At 47.7% G+C, this 17,575-nt stretch overlaps 1 protein-coding gene across 1 annotated transcript in view; it reads right to left on the bottom strand.

The window, feature by feature from the left end:
* Positions 1–9: 9 nt before the first annotated feature.
* FBXO10 (F-box protein 10) overlaps positions 10–17,575 on the bottom strand; it is a 45,999-nt gene continuing 28,433 nt past the window's right edge. Inside the window, exons 5-10 of the mRNA XM_056848864.1 lie at positions 15,426–15,496; positions 14,012–14,164; positions 10,822–11,097; positions 8,420–8,730; positions 5,580–5,761; positions 10–231 (exon numbers count right to left, since the gene is read on the bottom strand). Coding sequence (XP_056704842.1) covers positions 54–231; positions 5,580–5,761; positions 8,420–8,730; positions 10,822–11,097; positions 14,012–14,164; positions 15,426–15,496 — 1,171 coding nt within the window. The 3' untranslated portion in view covers positions 10–53. The remainder of the gene's footprint in view (positions 232–5,579; positions 5,762–8,419; positions 8,731–10,821; positions 11,098–14,011; positions 14,165–15,425; positions 15,497–17,575) is intronic.

The following is a 17,575-nucleotide window of genomic DNA, read 5'->3' as shown; positions in this document are numbered from 1 at the left end:
GTTCCAAGGCTGGTCTCTGAGCTAAATAAAAACTTGAAAGAAATGCACAGGCGTCACAGAATAGTGCAGAAGATGCTGCCGTTGTTATGGCAACCTCCGTCCATTCGAGCAGCTATCCTGGCGGTTACGTTTGTGACCTTTTGACTGTTCCCAGCGATCGACACGCCTCGGGAGGATCCTTCGATGTGAGGGCGCGCCGGAGGGTTCTCCAAGGTCCAGGCAGCGTCGAACCTGGAAGAAAAACAGAGTTTCACTTACCTGTAACTGTTGTTCATCTGGTGGATCTTCTATGCAGGCACACATGGGACTGCGCAGGCGCAGGCCAGCCACGGATAAGATTTGTCAGCTTCTAGCAAAATCTAAAAGAGAGTGCTCCCCCTCCCCTTGGGGCATGCAATCTCCCCGCCCACGGTCACATGACCCAAGGGGGAGGGAGCACTCTTCCCTCCAGTTCTCCAACCGGCTGCCACGGAACCAACCACTGGTCTAGCGGAGAGGTCCCACAGCGGGGAAGGAGGGAGGGATGTGTGCCTGCATAGAAGATCCACCAGATGAACAACAGTTACAGGTAAGTGAAACTCTGTTTTTCATCTGCGTGGCTTCTATGCAGTCCCACATGGGAGAGTAGCGAGCTCGCTTACCAGGACGGTGGGTGTGGGACAGTCACCGAAATAAAGACTGCAGTACGGCACGTCCCACGGCTGCATCTCTTGCCGAGTCCACATCCATAGCGTAGTGTTTCATAAACGTAGAGGGCGTGGACCAGGTAGCAGCCTTACAGATGTCCCGGAGATCTATCTTAGAGGAGAAGGCGATGGAAGCCGCATACGCTCTGGTAGAATGCGCTTTGATCATAGGAGGGCACTCCTGGTGAGCAAACCCATATGCCATCTTGATGGTTGACGTGATCCACCTCGAGAAGGTCTGAGGAGAAGCACGACAACCTCTGCGATGCCCACCGAAGCAAACAAAAAGGTTGTCATCTTTACGGAAGTTCTGAGACCTTTTAATGTAAAAAAGAAGGGCTCTGCGGACATCGAAGGAATGTAATGCTCTATCAGCATCTGAGGATGGGTGAGGGGAAAAACGGGAAGGACAATGTCCTGTGTAGGGTGGAAGGCTGAAACGACCTTAGGTAAAAAGGAAATCTTAGGCTTCAATACTACTCTATTCGAGTGGAACTTAGTATAAGGAGGGGAATGTGACAGTGCTGAGATGTCGCTCACCCTCCTTGCCGAGGTAATGGCGACTAAAAAGGCCACCTTGAAGGATAGTAGGGCCAATTCACAAGTAGCTAACGGCTCAAACGGAGGTCTCATGAGCTGTGAAAGGACTAAGGAGAGACTCCACTGGGGAACTGGTGGAGTGACAGGAGGGTACAAGTTATTGAGACTCTTGAAAACTTTTTGGAAAGGGGGTGAGAAAAAACTGAGGAGTCAATATTCGGGTGAAAAGCCGATATTGCGGCTAAATAAACTTTAAAGGAAGAATTAGATAAACCATCATCTTTGAGAGATAGAAGGTAATCAAACACAACAGACAGTGGGCAATTGATTGGTGAAATATTTATAACCGTAGCCCAATCAGAAAAATGTCTCCATTTAGCGTCGTAGGACCGCCGTGTGGAAGACTTTAACAAATGCAGTAGAACTAGCTACCCTGTCAGACCACTGCCCTGGAGTATCACCCTCCAAGTTGCAGGTTCGGGGGGGAGTGGGAGGGATTCTTTGGAAGAAGAATGTAATTCCCTTGTGCAAGTGACATGAGCACTGCAAACCACGACCTCCTGGGCCAAAACGGAGTGTCATGGTTCACCTTGGCTAGGGCCTTGTGAAGTAGAGGGAATGGGGGAAAGAGATAAAACAGAGCCCCGTTCCAGACTGCCTGAAAGGCATCTCCCATTGAGCCCGGGCTGGCTCCCATCCTTGAATAGAACTTGGGGCTCACTGAGTTGAAGTGTGTGGCAAAAAGGTCTATTTGCGGATAACCCCACAGGAGGAATATTTGGTGGAGACAATTGCTGCTCAGGGTGAGCTTGTGCGCTTGATTGGGAAGGCGACTCAGAGCATCGGCTAGTGTATTGCTCTTCCCTGCAATGTGAATTGCTACGAGAGTAGCGCGGTGAGCTATGGCCCATTCCCAGATGTCGCTGGCTTCCTTGGAGAGCGAAACGGACCCTGTGCCGCCCTGCTTGTTTATATAGAACTGGGCGGTGGAGCTATCTGTGGCGATCTGAATGTGCTGTCCGTCCAGGTGCCCTGTGAATGAAGACAGAGCAAGACGGATGGCACGCAGCTCCAACAAATTGATGTGCAACCGGTATTCTAAATACCAAGTACCCTGGACCGTAAGGTCATCACAATGAGCCCCCCATCCTGACAGGGAAGCGTCTGTGAACAGGTACTTCTAAGGAGAAGGGCGCTGAAAGGGGACACCTGAGAGGATGCTGGCATCGTGTGCCCACCATTGTAAGGAAGAAATAACGTATCTGGGGACGGAAAGGCATTTGTATTGGGGATCAATATTGAGCCTGAACACCCGGAGGAACCAGTTTTGGAGCGGGCACATACAGAGCCTTGCAAACTCTACCACGGTCGTGGTAGTCGACGCCGAGGCCGTTGGCCGGGCTCGAGATGGGACGAACCCTTCGGAGACTCCGCTTGGTTCCTTTCAACCGAATGCTGGGAGTCCTGTTGAACACTCACAGGATGGGGTGGTTGATCGGCACCAACCTGGAGCTCTGTAGGTTCTGCCCGAGGCCCTTTATCATCAGGCGGTGGGGACTTTGCAAGCACCGGAGGCACATCTTTATAGAGGTGAAGGAGGTGCTGCTTAAACTCAGCCGAGTCTTCCTGGGCCCTGCTCGGACACGGAACCAAGGGGGTAGCCAGGGAACGAGGAGGTGAATCCTCAATGGTAATGGGCTGCTGTGCAGCTTCGTCGGGAGCTCGCGACTCAGACAGACGAAGCGAGCGAGGCGACTTGGCTTGGGATAGGCGTCGAGGGGTCCTCGGCGACCTCGAAGGTGATCGACGCCAAGGCGATTTTGAGCGGGACGCATGGTGTGATGAGCCGCGGCCACGGCCATCTTGCGAAACCGGAGCAATAAACTTTGCCGGCCGAATAACGACGGAGGAAGGCTTCTTAGAAGGGCCAACGTTTTTGGACTTTTTTGTAGTAGGTCCCACTTCGGATTGGGACTTACCGGTCGAAGTACTCGGTTCAGCAGAACGACCCTGTGGGCGAAGCGACTCTTTGTAGAGATGAGAAAGTAACCGAGTCGACCGAACCTTCAAGGCCTTGCTGGTGAGTTTGGAGTAACTTTTACAAGCTGCCAGAATGTGGCCTTCCCCCAGACAAAGGAGGCATTCAGTGTGGGTATCATTCTTCGCCATCTTAGTACCTCACACAGTGCATTTCTTGAAAAGTGGAGCTTTTTTGGGCTCCATGGCTAGAGAGAGGTGCTGACACATCCTCTCTCCGTGGCGGCAGAAAGAGAACTGGAGGGAAGAGTGCTCCCTCCTCCTTGGGTCATGTGACCGTGGGTGGGGAGATTACATGCCCCAAGGGGAGGGGGAGCACTCTCTTTTAGATTTTGCTAGAAGCTGACAAATCTTATCCGTGGCTGGCCTGCGCCTGCACAGTCCCATGTGGGACTGCAGAGAAGCCACGCAGATGAACAGAATCAAATGGCATTGCGCATTTGTTGAGGCTCGAGCTTACGGCCGATCCTAGAAAGGGGAAATCTGGACGAATGACGTAAAACGCGGGCCGAAAGACCCCCCCTCCCGAGACCACACATCACCCTGCGATCCTTGTGAGAATGGAGAGTACACAACCCAGCTCAGCAGATGTTGCTTTGGTTTCGCACGCCAAAAGGTCTGGAAAAGCCAATGAATTAGACCAGGAGCTGGCAAAGAATAAAAACTGGGCCTCTCCAAGAGAGTTGGAAAAAGTGACCAACCACTGTATCCCCCCCCCGATAAGCATTAAGATAATCTGCTAATAATCTACCGGTAGTCCCTCAGAGTGTGCGGATGTCCTCAACGAGAGCCAGGGCTTTTTCAGCCCTGGCTCCAGCCTGGTGGAATGATCTGTCTGATGACGCCAGGGCCCTGCGGGACCTCAAGGAGTTCCGCAGAGCCTGTAAGACAGAGCTTTTCCCCCAGGCCTACAGTTGAGGACAGCCGCAGATATTATAACTTCTGGCCTCCCTCCTCCCCCCCCCCCATGTGTATATAAGACCAACTTGAGGGGATCCCTGCCTGTGTGCTTGGCCACTATGTCTGGATAGTTGTGCCACCTTTGGATTTTGTTTGTTTTAATTGGGTTTTACCACTACGGTGGGGGTTATTAAACTCTCTCCCAAAGTACTTCTCCTGTCTTACTGCTCCCCATCTTCGGAGAGCTTATATGCTAGCCAGTTTTAATGTTCTCCCTTCTGCCATTCTGTTTGGGAGATACAAGAAAATTCCATACTCCGCTAGAGTGTGTAACTGTGTTATGGGGGAGGTAGAAAGTATTGAATGACCATATTCTTTTGTACTGTCCATTTCATTGCGAAATTCGTGCTGCCCTTTTAGATCCTTTTCTATCAAACTATGCTAATCAAGCCGACGATAGTAAGATTAACTTGTTGTTATCCTCCCGAAGCTCTGAGATTATTGAATCTGTAGCCAAATTTCTTGGTGATGTAATTAAGAGGCGAGGTAAAATGAAGTATAGTGGCTAGGTTTACTCTTTTTGATTGTCCTTGGTATACCAATAAAGGTACTGAAACTGAAACTAATTGTGTTTTACTGTTATAAGTTTTAATATTATTGGTATAATTTCAAATGATGCAACCCGCCCTGAGCTGGCTTTGGCCGGGGGAGGGCAGGCTAGAAATCATACAATAAATAAATAAATAAACCAGACGAGAGCCCCCCCATCCCATTAGGTGTTGTGATTGGGCCGGTTGGTGTAATCACAGAGGGTATAAATCCTAACAAAAGACCACCGAACCACCTCTGCTAATCTCTTGCCTTGAAAACCCCCACAGGTCAGCTGAGGTTCGATGGCACTTTACACCACCAAATAGAGACTTAGGAAACTTAAATACAAAGAAAATTGGCCTTTTATAGCTAAGTGTCCTTCACTGCCTTCACCAGGAAGTCCAGGAGGGCAAGAAAGGTACTTCTACCAAGTATCCCTCTCCTTTACAGAACCACATTTCCCAGGATTCATTGTGGGGCGGTCATGACGATTGATTCAAATGTAATTTTGAAATAGAACATGCTCTCAATGAGCATCCCACAAGCAGTCTTGGAATCTCTCTAGTAGCGCTTTTCGCTCACTGAAGTCAGCTAGGAGAAAAACGAGACTAGGGTTGCCAACCTCCAGGCAGAAGCTGGAGATCTCCTGCTATTACAACTGATCTCCAGCCGACAGAGATCAGTTCACCTGGAGAAAATGGCCGCTTTGGCAATTGGACTCCATGGCATTGAAGTCCCTCCCCCAAACACCGCCCTCCTCAGGCTCCGCCCCGAAACTGCCCGACGGTTTCCAAGAGGGACCTGGCAACCCTATGAGAGACTTACTTTTTTTTAAAGGCAATGAGCTTATTATTCTGAACAATGCATCCGTCGCCACTGTACGTCTGCTGCAAAATGACCTTTTTGGATTTCCCTTGGAAAATCAGGTTGTCTTGCACCACGCCTTTGGTCTGGTCAAGCATCTCAATTCCATATCCTCGGAAGGAGTGGATTCTGTTTTTGATTACCTAGAAAAGGGAGAGGGGGGCAGAGAGTAGAGTCAGATATTGTAATGGACCTGTGTGCTGAAGCTCAGAAAACGGCCTCGATACCCTGGCAGGCCTGTTGAAATGATGAGAATCTGTTGCAGAACCAAAGCCTGGTGGACAGATGGCTAAGGGAACTTGGGGAAGAGCTGAAGACACAATGTTTTCCGTATGGGGTAGGATTGCCAACCTCCAGGTACCAGCTGGAGATCTCCTACTATCCAGCCGATAGAGATCAGTTCACCTGGAGAAAATGGCAGCTTTGGCAATTGGACTCTATGACACTGAAGTCCCACCCCACCCTCCTCAGGCTCCGCCCCAAAAATCTCCCACCGGTGGCGAAGAGGGACCTGGCAACCCTAGTATGGGGACAGACTTGTGCAGTTTCCCCGTAGCTGCTGTGGCTGTTGATACAGGCAGGACAATTTCTACATGGCAGTTTCCATCTTACTTTCCTTGCCCCAGTGCCCCATGATGGCCATTTCCCCCTCCCCGCCCCCAGAAAGCTTTTTTAAACTCTGGGAACTGATGCTTTTTTGTATTTATTTATTTCATTTATAACCTACGTTTCTCCCCAACAGTGACCCAAAGTGGCTTATTTCATTCTCCTTTCGTCCATTTTAACCTCACAACAACCCTGTGAGGTAGGTTAGGCTCAGTGTGTGTCTGGCCCAAGGTCCACCCAGCCAGCTTCCATGGCAGAGTGGAGATTTGAACCTGGATCTCCCAGATCCTGGTCTGACACTCTAACCACACTGGCTCTCACACCACGTTATATTTTATTTTTTAAAACACTTATACCCCGCCTTTCCTCATGGTTCAAGGTGGCTTACCACAATAGTTAAAAGACATTTAAAACCAGAATATAATAAGACACCCCAAATGTTATAGTATTATAACAATCTATTAGGTTCTCCAAAATTCCTACTCTTTATTTTAAAAGTCTCTAGTCTCTTTCCTTGTTGAGATTCAAGAGAAAAGGAACATGTTTGCAAAGAAAGGAGCTAGATTTTTTAAAAATAAACGCAAGCTAGAAATTCAGAGAATCTGATAGAAAGATCATTATAATACTATTATAACACGAGATCATTATAACACTATAATGATAGTCAACTGCCATTTTAAGCCTAGTAGTAGTGTAGAGAGCCAGCGTGGAGTAGTGGTTAAGGTGTCAGACTAGGACCTGGGGGTCACTTCCAACTCTATGATTCTATTCTATGTTAAAACACAGAGGAGGCCTCTGTTAAAACACAGTTAAAACACAGAGGAGGTCTCTCACAGCCCAATCCTTTGTCCAATAACAGACTAGCACTCCATCAGCGAATCCTGGGTTGCATCACAACTAACAGATTCACCAGGCTTATGATGTATCTTGCCTTTTCCCGGGACCAACATAATAACAACATTTCTCTCCAAGGAAGCATGGCCTCCGAGGACTGCTCAAAACTGTTTACTTGTTCCACACGGCTCCTCTTGGGGTAGGCGATGGATCCCTGCCAGATCTCAGGTGAAAAGCAACAACGCAACAAGTTGTCTTTGGGCTTACTATCTACACTGCCCTTGAGGCGATACATCACCCTAAGCTTGCATTTGGGCCAATAACCCACAATTTAAAATTAACAATGATCACAACCAGGGGTGTCAAACTCAACTGTTACGAGGGATGCCACTTGGTTGTGCTGGGCCATGCCTCGCCAGCCCAGATCAAGGGGTGGGGGGGCTGGCTGCCTTGGCTGGCTCGCGTGCCGGATAAGAGCTCTCATGGGCCAAATCCAGCCCATGGGCCTTATGTTTGACACCCCTGATCAAAACTGATTTGGGAGGAATCAATTGTTCACACTGCTGATATTTTGGGACCTCTTGAGCTGAGAACCCTCACTGGGATCCTTAACTGAGAAATATGCCATGATACCTCGTGACCTTCTGGGATGCTCTTTTCAAGGGGCCCTTTGTTCTGCCAGGCCTATGGTTGAGACCAGCTATGATTCCCTATGAATTTAGGAAGAATTTTCTAACAGAGCGGTTCTTCAGTGGAACAGGCTTACTCAGGAGGTGGTAAGATCTCCTTCCCTGGAGGTTTTTAAGAAGAGACTAGATGGCCATTTGTCAGCAATACTGATTCTAAGACCTTCGGCAGATCATGAGAGGTGGGGGCACCTTGGCCATCTTCTGGGCATGGGGTGTGGTGGGAGGTAGTTTGGAATTCCCTGCATTGTGCAGGGGATTGGACTAGATGACCCTGGTGGTCCCTTCCAACTCTGATTCTATGACTCTATGATTCTATGTATAAAAGCTGGCCTCCCTAAACTCCACTGTTGTTACATCTTTCCCTATATCAATCTTGGACTTACTCCATCTGCTCGCCTAGTTGTACCATTGCGTTTTAGAGGTGCCTTAGGCAATGTTCAGTATCTGTTTTATGTGACTTTTTATAGGGCTATTTTAAATGTTGTTTTAATGGTTTTATTGATTTGATGGGATATTTACATTCTTTGTAAACCACTCTGAGCCCGGTCTCAACCGAGAGCGGAGTAGCATGTTGAAATAATAAATAAATAAATAAAACCCTTGAGGGAGGAAGGGTGGGATATGAACAAGACAGGTAAATGTATTCTCCTTGCTTATCAAAAGGACCCCCACCTTCATGTCAGCTGCCTGCAACAACCGGAGGCCGCACCCCTTGTTTCCGAGGATATCGTTTTCAGTGACGACCCCGTCACCCTTGGAAGCGACGCCGTGGCTGCAGTTGTCATAGATGCCGTTGCCTCGGAGGTCCACCCGGCACTCCGCTTCCACCAGGACTCCACCGAGGCTGTTGCAAGAAATGCTGTTGTTGGCTATCCGGGTGAGCTGGGAGCTCTGGGAGACGGAGACCCCACAGTCGCGGTTGGCATGGATGGCATTCCCTATGATGTTCAGGGCCTCGCTGCTCTTGACATATAAACCAGCAGCTACGAAACGAAGGGAAAAGGGGAAAGCCGCGTTATCGATAGCCTCCCCGTAACAAAACCATGGAGTCAAACGTGGCAGTCCAAGGTGCAAGATACTTAGTGTAAGCGTTTAAAATACATTGCTTAGAGAGCGTCGGACCAAGAGCTGGGATATCTGGGTTCAAATCCTGACTCTGCCACAGAAGTTCACTGGGTGACCTTGGGCCAGTTTCTCTGTCAGTCTAACACAGGGGTGTTAAACATACAGCCCGGGGGCCTGATTCAGCCCCTTGAGAGCTCTTATCCTGCCCGCGAGACAGCCTAGGCAGCCACCCCCAGTCCCGATCTGGGCTGGCGAGACATGGCCCAGCCTGACCAAGTGACATTTATGTTATATCCAGCCCTCATAACAAATGAGTTCAACAATCCTAGTCTAACATGTCAAAGGGTTTTTGCTGAGAGGATAAAATGGAGGAATCCGGGCCAGACTGGCAAGGGATCCTGGAGGTTTTTTTGTCTTTTTCTAGGCATAGAACAGGTGATCACTGGGGGAGGAGGGGGGAAGGTAGTTGTGAATTTTGTGCATTGTGCGGGGGTTGGACTAGATGACCTTTGAGATCCCTTCCAGCTCTATATTTGTATGAATTACATTTTAAGCCACTCTGAGTCCCCACTGAGAAGCAAAGTGGGGGTATAAATACCTAAATACATAAATAATATAAGGGACAGCTGAGATAAGAAAGTGCTAAATCTGCCCCACAAACTGGCATGCACAGACACACAAGTGACTGGAATGGCAGAAATCTGGATGCTTCTCTTGGTTCTAGAGATTCTACCAGACCCATGCAGGGCATTCCTAGGCCATTTATGCAGAGCTGTTTTCCTTGCGGTCACCCCCACCAACTACTTCGGGGATTCCTTTTGATTATGCATGCCTCTCCCGACCACCAGTGGTTGAATCGCTCTCCCCACGCATTTCTGCGCATTTTGCCCATGTTTTCCAGATGCTGTTTTAGTTAGAATATAGAAAGACCGGGCAAAACATGCAGAAATGCGCGGGGAGTGCGAGGCAACGTCTGACGGTTGGGAAAGGCATGCATAATCAAAAGGAAGCCCTGAACTCATTTGTTGAATAAAAGATCTTTAGGAGAGCTCCAAAGCAAATGGAAATCTTATTATGATTATGGAAAACTGTAATTCAGTAATAGAATAATTGGAACAAACAAGTAACAATTATTGATTGACTAATAGTAGAGTACATATTTTAAAGGCGTTTTATTTAAAGTAGGAATAGTAACTTTAGATAATCTGGTCTATGTTTTTGTAATAGTGCTATTCAGTCAAAGTATGATTATTTGTCTTGTAGACACCTTGATTATATCGTTTATACCAACAGGTGGTCAGTTAAAGAAAACCACAGCTTAGGTTTTAAGGAGTAGAATAATAAGTAGGGTGCATATGAATTAGAAATCATTATGTGGTATAGTTTACTTTTTATTAAGGGGAATCGGTGTTAATTACAGTAAGGTCTTTTAATATAGATATTCTTAATTACCCAACTGTTATTTTAGAGAGTGGCTTGTTATTTTAGAGAGTGGCGCAGAGTGGTAAGCTGCAGTACTGCAGTCCAAACTTTGCTCACGACCTGAGTTCGATCCCGACGGAAGTCGGTTTCAGGCAGCCGGCTCAAGCTTGACTCAGCCTTCCATCCTTCCGAGGTCGGTCAAATGAGTACCCAGCTTGCTGGGGGGTAAAGGGGAGATGACTGGGGAAGGCAGTGGCAAACCACCCCGTAAACAAAGTCTGCCTAGGAAACGTCGGGATGTGACGTCACCCCATGGGTGAGGAATGACCCGGTGCTTGCACTGGGGACCTTTACCTTTTTGTTTTGTGGCACATTTTGGAAGGTTTGACATACTATATGTGTGGTGTATTGTTTTGTAAGTGGGTGTTTTGTATTTTTCTTTGTTACCTAAATTTTTTAAAAAAGAATTTTTTTTAACAAAGCCTCGAAGCAGTTGGGGGTGACCGCGGGGAAACAGCCCTGCATAATTGGCCATAAGCTCCTCCTGCAGCCTTTTTTTTGGTCAATGCAATTTTCCCAGCGCTTACCCCCATTGTGATTGATGCTGTTGGACTCCACCAGCGCCACGCTGATGGGCCTCCGGAAAGTCAGGCGCTCGTCCTCACTCTCCAGCTCGTTCTCCCAGTTGGCGGCTTCCCCCTCATCGTTGAAGTTCTCGTTTCCCCCTTGGTTGGCAAGATAGTCGTTGGCATCATCCTTGCGGCAAAACACCGCAATCCCATAGATGCTGTTGTGGCCAATTTGGTTGCTGGTGATGTGGGGGAGGCTAGAGGACATTATCCAGACTCCGCAGCCCTTGTTACCTGTGGCAAGAGAAAAGTATGGTTCACGTTCGTCTGTATTATGTAAGCAACTCAGGGGCTTTGGTCAGGGACCTCATGAACTGAGTGATGTTTATTTAATACTGGCTTTATTTCAATGAATTACTTCAATGAATTACTTTATTTACTGGATCAGACCAAGGTCCATCAAGTCCAGCAGTCGGTTCACACAGTGGCCAACCAGGTGCCTCTAGGAAGCCCACAAACAAGACGACTGCAGCAGCATTGTCCTGCCTGTGTTTCACAGCACGTAATATAATAGGCAAGAGCCCCGTGGCGCAGAGTGGTAAGCTGCAGTACTGCAGTCCAAGCTCTGCTCACGACCTGCGTTCGATCCCAAGTCGGTGTCAAAGAGCTCCCCAACCTGTCTCCACCAGTTGGAGGCTGCTTTGGTTTGGTCAGAAGTTTTCCAAAAGACAAAACCTTGAACTCCAGGCTTTCGCCCCAAGTCCAAGGAGTAGCTGCCACCAGCCCTTTCAAAAGGTTGAGCTCCAGGGGGAAGATAAGGGCAATCCTCTCCCAACTCACTCCAAAATTGAGTGTAACGCTTACCCTGCAAGGTAGAGACCTGCCAGGGAAAGATTACACTCCCAAAATGTCTTAGGTTTTTGGTAGGTGGTTTTTACACTCACACAAAGGCACTTAGAATTTAAACTTGGAATCCCAAAATCACAGACACAAGCCATTTAAAGGCTAACAATTTATTTATAAGATTCAAGCTGGTTTACAGGAAAGAAAAGTCATGAAGTGTTAAGCAAGAAAATAATAAACTATTTAGCATAACTAGCTAATACATTCAAAAACCTTTTTGGTTCAAAAGGATTGGCAAAGGTTTCTTGCATCAGGTTTATAGTTACCAACTTCCAAAGATGCTTCCAGCATTCAAGAGTTTCAAAAGGTTGTCCAAAGGTTTCTCCAAGCAGGTCAGCTTGACCAGAGTTTCCCCCTCAAGGGCCAAAATCAAATGGGTTGTGATGCAGCCAGCACAGCTCTCCTGCTGTACCCCAAAGCATGCATAGTTTTCTCAAGGGTTGGTTTGTCCTTATATTCGTTTTCTCAGTGGCATGAGCTCATAGAGGCCAATTGAGAAAACGCAAGCACTTAGCTGTTACTTAATCGCTTGGTCAGAATTGCTGACTCACTCAGAGATGTGTTCAGGTGAGGAAGCCTGCAGAACTACCTGCACCTGGACATTGTCATGATGGCTGACCATTTAATTACCATGGCAATGCACGGCCTTGCATTCCAAAAAGGGGAAAGGTTAACTAGCACCAGCTGGGGCTTACTCCCTCCACAGAAGCAGTTTTCAAAAGGAAACTTATTTTTCTGGTCTAAAATCCTAATAACACAAAACTCATAGGCCTCCCAGGCCTGAACCAAAGAAATAACACACTCCAAGAAATTGAGAGGCCTCAACTTCTTGACAGTCGGTTTCAGGTAGCCGGCTCAAGGTTGACTCAGCCTTCCATCCTTCCATCCTTCCAAGTTCAGTAAAACGAGTACCCAGCTTGCTGAGGGTAAAGGGAAGATGACTGGGGAAGGTACTGGCAAACCACCCCGTAAACAAAGTCTGCCTAGTAAACGCTGGGATGTGATGTCACCCCATGGGACAGGAATGACCTGGTGCTTGCATAGGGGACCTTTACCTTTTAATATAATAGGCATGCTCCTCTGATCCTGGAGATATCTTACTTTTCTCCCCAGTGGGGACCCAAACATTGCTTTCCCTGCCCCCATTTTAGCTTCCCAACCACCACCCTTTGTGAGGTAGGTTAACCTGAGAAGGGGAGAGAGAAGTCCAGGATCAACTGGTAGTGTCCATGGCAGAGTGGGGATTTGAACTTGGGTCTTGCAGATCCTGTCCCAGCACTTTAACCACTAGATAGGTTGGCCAACTTCCTGGGGATTGGTGGGTGAAGTCTGGGGAAGGCGGGATTTGGTGAGGGATGCCATACAGCCCACCTTCCAAAAGCCTCCATTTTCTCCACAGGAACTGATCCCTGTCATCTGTAACTCCAAGAGTTCTCCAGGCCCCACCTGGAAGCTTCCAGTTCCTTGAGAGAACCCTCGGTGGTCTACAGAAGATTTTTAGGCTGAAGAAGCCTTATGGTGAAACGTGACCAAATACCTGGGATACGCGTTCCTTTGCCTTTATCATCTTGTGTCCATCATTTCATTACCCCGGCAAGATAAGTGCAGACTGGACAGACAGCAAGTCTACTTTATTAAGTCCTTGAACTGTGCAACAATGAGGAGCCAGAAGTATCCTTAGCCAGCTGGTTTTCTCATGTGGCACAGAAAACTCGGGAGGAGTTTTCTCCCCTGATAACAAAGGATTGTGCTCTTCAATAACAGCCATCATTGGCGTCTTGTCTGCCTTGGATTTCTAAAGGGGTGTGACTCACAGTGTACATTGTATTGTTGGGTTTGTATAATTGTTTTTGTATCGTGTAATTAGATAAGTTATAGTGAGGTGCTTTTGTTTACCTTGTATATATTGCATGTCTATTTTGTGAAATATAGAGATAGGTTTGGGCTTCGTGCTGTTATTTCTTGTGAGTAGTTCCCACCTGGAGGTTGGCAACCCCACCACTACACCATGTAGGCTGCCAATGTGCGCTCAGCCTTCAGAGGCTCTCTGTGCTAGAGCAGGGTTCTAAGAACCAACACCTTCCTAACTTTATCTCAAAAAGACACATGCTAAAGCCTATTGTTGCCAGCAAAAGCAGCGAGGCCCCAAGACTGACCTAGCTACAGTCGATGAAGAAAATCGGCCGTTGTCCATTTTGAAACTAGATTCTAGAACGCTCTGAGGAAGACCACGCTGCTACCTCATGACACCACAGAAGAGACAGGAAAAAGAGGGAAATGGAGGGAAGAAAATCCATCTTGTTACCATAAATGGTGTTTCCTTCGACAAGCCCTTTCCCACGCTCTCCGACCACCACACCATCTGAATATCCACAGCAGATCAGGTTGCTTCTGAGGACGGGGTCACCTCCCCGACGGATATCGGCACCTCCCCATTGGTTCTCTCGGATGACATTTTCTAAAGAAGAAAACAGTGGAAAGGAAGCAAAAGAGCTTTATCGATGCTGATGGAGTATAAAGAGAGGGCACAGGAGGGGAAAATACCAGTTCCAGGCACCCATGAGCTCCTCCTGGGACATCCTGAATCCAAGCACCATTATTATCACGGGTGGGGAGGGCGGTATATGGCAAGGACTACATTGGAGAGTGGGGATAGACCCCCCACCCAAAAAAAGCATCCTAGTAGATTTATTGAAAGAAAGATCCAACAGTCAGGTGCTGTAAAGTGAAGAGTTTGAAATGGTTACCAGATTTTATTCTTGAGAGATAGTGTAATGTTGTGAAGAGGCGAATTGGATGGGAAGGGACTGGGGAGGGACTGTGGCTCAGTGGTAGAGCATCTGCTTGGCATGCAGAAGGTCCCAGGTTCAACCCCCGGCATCTCCAGTTAAAGGGATGAGGCAAGCAGGTGATGTGAAAGACCTCTCTGCCCGAGACCCTGGAGAGCCGCTGCTGGTCTGAGTAGACAATACTGACTTTGATGGGCCAAGGGTGTGATTCGGTATAAGGCAGCTTCATGTGTTCATGTGGAAATTCATGGGTTCATCAGCATTTCAGGCAAGAACACTGCATTAGTTTATATTTATTTGTTTATTTATTTATTTGAACTTATTTGCTCTTTCCTGGCCAACTTTCAGAGCGGCTAACATTCATGACCATTTAAGGGTATCTCTCGTCAATGGTTCCCCCCTCCCCTTGGTAATTCGGGAATAAAAATACCTACTTTACAAGGTTATTGAGAACAGAAATACACTGGAACATCTGTGAACCACTTTTGCAAGGTATTATTATTACTACTGAAAAATAGTGGGATCAAAATACTGTTGTTTGAGAACATCTCGGTAGCTGCACACTATCCCAGCTGTGGGGTGTTGTTTTTTTAGGGGGGCCTTCTTCCTGTCTGCAGGTATAAGGGCTGGGTGTGGCCAGAGGTGTGAGCCCTTGGATGTAAGCCAAAGGACTCATGGCTCTTAGCCTGGGCCTTCAGATAAGCCAGCCACTGTATCCAACACCAAGACTGGAACGTACTCTGTTGTTTTCTTTGTTCGTTGGTTTGTTCACATTGTATAGCTTTTCCCCCCTATCATCGTAAACCACTTGGGGTACCTTTGGCAAGAAGAGTGGGCTATAAATATTTACAGAAAGGAAGAAAATAATAAAATCGAATATCAAAAGACAACTTGACTTATCGTTAGAGCTATTAAATTGCCTTTCCGTACCTGTTATTTGGCCTCTTCCGTTCTCGTTCACAGCAATCCCCGCAGCAAGTCCCTGAAAGATGTGGTTCCCACTGGCACAGAAAGCAGAAGAACGAAAGCAGTCAACCGTTTAATGCAGGCAGTTCCATGTTTTTGCTCCCCGTAGATGCGCTAATAAGCCAGCTCTTGTCAAGGGATTGTGTTGCTGTTACGCAAACAGGGCCTGGCGCCCCAAAGCATGTGAAAGCAAAGCTCTCACTTAAAAACAACAACACACACACCTTGCCCCGGCATTGCTTTTATGCTTACTAATGCTGTGACACTGAGGAAATAGGGCTGGGTCCCAAGGCCAGAGCTACCAGATGGTTCTCTCAACACCAAACTGGTATTAAGGAAAGGTACAAAGTTTCTATACATATAATGAGTTGCCCGACACAAACAAAACACAGATATTTTATCTAACTTAGGTTTCCAACTCTTTAAGGTAGCTCAGTCCCGTAACTTGCACACAGAGGTCCGTGTGTATACTCTGGTGCCTAAAACTAGGAAATGTGGAGATTCTCCCGTCTCCTTTCCTTTATCTCTCGGTGGAATTACTTCACGGCACTTAAAGTAATTCTTCACACAACGCTTGGGCCAGGAATACCCCCTTCCCCAAAGACTATTCCTCCCTTCAGTGACTACAGTAGGGGCCTTTCTCCCCAAACTCTCTCTTTCGTCACCCTTCAGGTTTTTGCCCCAGTCACACTGGGCACAACCTATCACATCAGAGTCAAAGAACCCGGAGTCAAAGACCCCTTCTCTTCCAGCAGCTCAGAGTCTCTCCCCTTAAGCTCCGCTCACTTACAGTCACTGACATTAACCTTTAGTCCATCACATGTCCCACCCTTTTAGCTCATTGCTTCTGGTGAGGTTCTCAAACCTCTTCTAGGCAATGGGTGGAAAAAGTGGTCATCACAGATAGACAGACAGACAGCCCCAATCAAAGGTGGAAACTTGCCGGTTCATTGAAAACAGCCCCAACCCTGGGCTCACTGAAGGAAGGGCAGGACCCATATACAAATAAATTTAACTGCTGGGGAACCATTTGGATGTTCTGCTTCAGACTGGTCTTGCAACCCCCCGCCCAAATGTGATTCTAGGTGATGAGGACTGACCCCATCGTCCCTTCTTTTCCTGGCCCAGCAACAAACTACTACATCACAAGGGTATCCTCATACTACTAGTACTGTCAGTTTCTGGGGCTGCCGCTGCCCAGGGATCAGAAGCAGGGCCTGCTGCCAGCACTAAACGGGACCCCACCAACAACACTGGATTCTAGAACAACTCTTGGTTCACCAAACTGTTATATCTGCTGCGCTCTTGTTGACCTAACGGCACCACCACAAAATGGCTGCTCCAGGGGGCAGCTACAATAGGTTGGGAGGTCCTGAGCCAAGCATCGTCCTATGATGGGAACAGCAATTTCCCAGCAGACACAAAGGTGATGTCTCCTGGGATCTTCTGAAGCACTTCCTGGTCCAATGAGCAGAAGGAAGCCAAGATTGGTTCTTTGCTTTGAGGAAGGAGCCAATGGGCACTAGGAAACACATCAGTGGATGCCATATTGAGGGATCATTGGTCCAAACAGTGCAGCCTGGTATTGCATTGGGTGTTCCAGAAACACTAAGGGGGGTTGTTTTTGTCTTTTGGAAGCTTAAAAGTTCCACAATGAAAAAGATCACAGGAGGAGAAGGAGAAGAAGAGTTGGTTTTTCATATGCCAACTTTATCTGCCACTTAAGGAAGAATCAAACTGGCTTACAACCACCTTCCCTTCCCCTCTCCACAACAGACACCCTGTGAGGCAGGTGGGGCTGAGAGAGCTTTAAGAGAGCTGTGGCTGCCCCAGGTTACCCAGTTGGCTTCATTTGGAGGAGTGGGAAAACAAATCCAGTTCACCAGATTAGCCTCCGCCGCTCATGTGGAGAAGTGGGGATTCAAACCCAGTTCTCTAGATCAGAGTCCACCACTCCAAACCACCACTCTTAACCACTACACCACACTGTTAGATGAGCTTCTCACAGAGTTCCCCCAGACTACCAGTCTTGACAATGCAGCTGTAGATGAGTTCTGGGATGCATCTTCCTTTCACACGAGGCAGCAGTGCACTCAAAATGCCACCTGATAACA

Source organism: Euleptes europaea, chromosome 4 (genome assembly GCF_029931775.1).
Source record: "Euleptes europaea isolate rEulEur1 chromosome 4, rEulEur1.hap1, whole genome shotgun sequence".
NCBI classification, from domain to species: Eukaryota; Metazoa; Chordata; class Lepidosauria; order Squamata; family Sphaerodactylidae; genus Euleptes; species Euleptes europaea.
The sequence above is the reverse complement of the archived record's forward strand: the minus strand, read 5'-3'. Positions and strand labels throughout refer to the sequence as shown.